This window comes from Telmatherina bonti (genome assembly GCF_933228915.1).
Source record: "Telmatherina bonti genome assembly, chromosome: 8".
Taxonomy (NCBI): Eukaryota; Metazoa; Chordata; class Actinopteri; order Atheriniformes; family Telmatherinidae; genus Telmatherina; species Telmatherina bonti.
The window spans coordinates 2,000,635-2,003,134 of record NC_136626.1 but is presented as its reverse complement, the minus strand read 5'-3'; the positions used below and the strand labels follow the sequence as shown (position 1 = coordinate 2,003,134).

Below are 2,500 nucleotides of genomic sequence, written 5' to 3'. Positions count from 1 at the left end.
GTCCGTCCGTCCGTCCGTCCGTCCGTCCCTCCAACCATCCATCCATCCATCCATCCATCCGTCCATCCATCTATCCCTCCATCCATCCATCCGTCCATCCATCCATCTATCCCTCCATCCATCCATCCATCCATCCATCTACCAATGGAACTTGGTGAACTCCTACAGAGACTGGTGTCACAGGTGCTGCTTGCACTTGAATACAGCAAAGACAAAGGAGGTGATCCTGGATTTCAGAAAGGAGAAGCTTCCCCATCATCCGGTCTCCTTACAGGGGGAGGACATTGAGGTGGTGTGCAGTTACAAATATCTGGGCGTTCACATTGATGAACGGCTGGACTGGTGCTGCAATACTGATGCCCTCTACAGGAAGGGACAGAGTTGCCTGTTCTTCCTGCGCTCGCTGAGGTGTTTTGACGTGTGGACATGTTGGTCATGTTCTACCAATCAGCCAGTTCTCTCTTTTATGCTGCAGTGTGCTGGGGGCACAGCCTTACTGACAGGAACTGCAAGAGGCTGGAGAGACTAGTCAAAAAGGGGGGCTCAGTGCTGGGTAGGAGACTGGACTCTCTGGGAACAGTAGTGGAGAGACTCACGCTGAATAAACTGAGAACAATATTGGATAACAGCAAACACCCTCTCCATGGATTCCTGAGGGAGCAAAGGAGCAACCGCAGCAGTCGATTTCCTCCAACCTGTAACATGTATGTCTCCTGTCTCAGCAGGTCTCCCTGGCCGGGAGCAGCAGTTCCTGTTGTCTGTTGTCTTTCTGTCCTCTTCCCCCCACACAGCAGAGGCAGATGGCTGCCTGTCCTGAGCCGGGTTCTGCCGGAGGTTTCCTTCCTGTTAAAAGGGAGTTTTTTCCTTCCCACTGTCGCCAGTGTGCTTGCTCAGGATGGGAGATTGAGGTGGACTCAACTCAATCTGTTGGTTTCCTTATATAGGCTGTTATGAATTGGCCTTCATTATGTTTTCCCCTCTGTCTGTAAAGCGTCTTGAGATGGCATTGCCGTGATTTGACGCTATATAAATAGAGTTGAATTGAATTGAATCCATCTATCCATCCGTCCATCTATCTATCCATCCATCCATCTAACCATCCATCCATTCATCCATCCATCTAACCATCATCCATCCATCTAACCATCATCCATCCATCTAACCATCATCCATCCATCTAACCATCATCCATCCATCTAACCATCCATCCATTCATCCATCCATCTAACCATCATCCATCCATCTATCCACCCATTCATTCATTCATCCATCCATCATCCATCTATCCATTCTGACCTGTGACACTGTTCCAGTCCATCACCTCTCTCTGGTTCTGATGATGGACATAGAAAACCTGATCACCATCTCTGGTCAGGGCAATGTGGGCGGAGCCTGCAGGGATCTGGGCGGGGGGGTTTGTGGCGAGCATCATATTTCAGACTCCAAAACCAAATGGAAGTTGAGGTCGTAGAAGCTGAAACCACAAGGTCGTTGTAGAACCTCACGGACGTGACAGGAACATGGGAACCAGTCAGCGTGTCCAACTGTGCTCCGGTAGTCACCGACCAAACCTGCAGGGACAACATGGACATCAGCAAAAGATTTCAAACAGGTTTGTCCTCCAGGTGTTCTGAATCTTTCCGCTTCCTCTCACTCGGATAAGCTGGTCTGCAGCTCCAGAGGCAAGCCGGCGGCGGTCTGAGGAGATGCAGGCGGATAACACGGTGTCGTCATGTTGGAGGTCCAGAAACTTGTCCAAACTGTTGCTGTTGATGGTAAAGAGAGTCCGCTCACATCCTACAGGACAAACCAGCCGTCAGACAGAGTTCTCCACTGGAGTCACGTGTCTGAGACCAGGACATCACCTGATAACAGGATGCTCTCATCCTCTGCAACCAACAGCAACGACGGGCGCAGAGGAAACTCGGCAGCTGTGTGGTTTCCGGTTGTGGAGATCTGAGGATGAAGAGGACGCAGCAATGGACGTCGATTAGCCTACAGAGCAGCTTTAGGATGTGGAAGAACTGGTCCTGGAAGGTGGTTCTGACAAGGAGGACGACCTGGTACCAGGGGAAGTTTAGCATTCTTTTGGACCGAATCTGTGTTCCAAATGATTCAGACCCAATAAATAAGGTGTCTGAATCTGCCTCGGTAGAGAGGCTGCACCAAAAATGACTGAAGAAGACAAAACAACCAATGAAGAAGAAAACTGGTTAATCTATTGGTAGATGCAGAAGAGCTTCTGGTTCCATGGATCTGGATCTGGTTCTCATGGTCTGGGGCAGGTTTCTACCAGAACTTTAACAGCGATTTTTCTACATCTAACCACAAGACATTTACACGCAATCCACTTTGCTTCCTATATTTGATCCACCTGAAGTGGATCAAAACCTGCATTAGTTAGGTCCGAGTCTGATTCTTCCCTCTACATCCGTTTTGTTGATCTTTAGGAGTCCCAAAGTGGCTAACATGGCTAACCAGGACTGGATTATTCATCTCA

The 2,500-nt window shown here is 49.2% G+C and overlaps 1 protein-coding gene across 1 annotated transcript in view; it reads right to left on the bottom strand.

Annotated features, from left to right (window-relative positions):
• Window positions 1–2,500, bottom strand: part of nwd1 (NACHT and WD repeat domain containing 1) — a gene marked incomplete at both ends in the record, with an annotated part of 21,029 nt that overhangs the window by 3,985 nt on the left and 14,544 nt on the right. Inside the window, 4 exon segments of the mRNA XM_079245155.1 lie at window positions 1,297–1,423; window positions 1,425–1,571; window positions 1,655–1,797; window positions 1,866–1,956. Coding sequence (XP_079101281.1) covers window positions 1,297–1,423; window positions 1,425–1,571; window positions 1,655–1,797; window positions 1,866–1,956 — 508 coding nt within the window.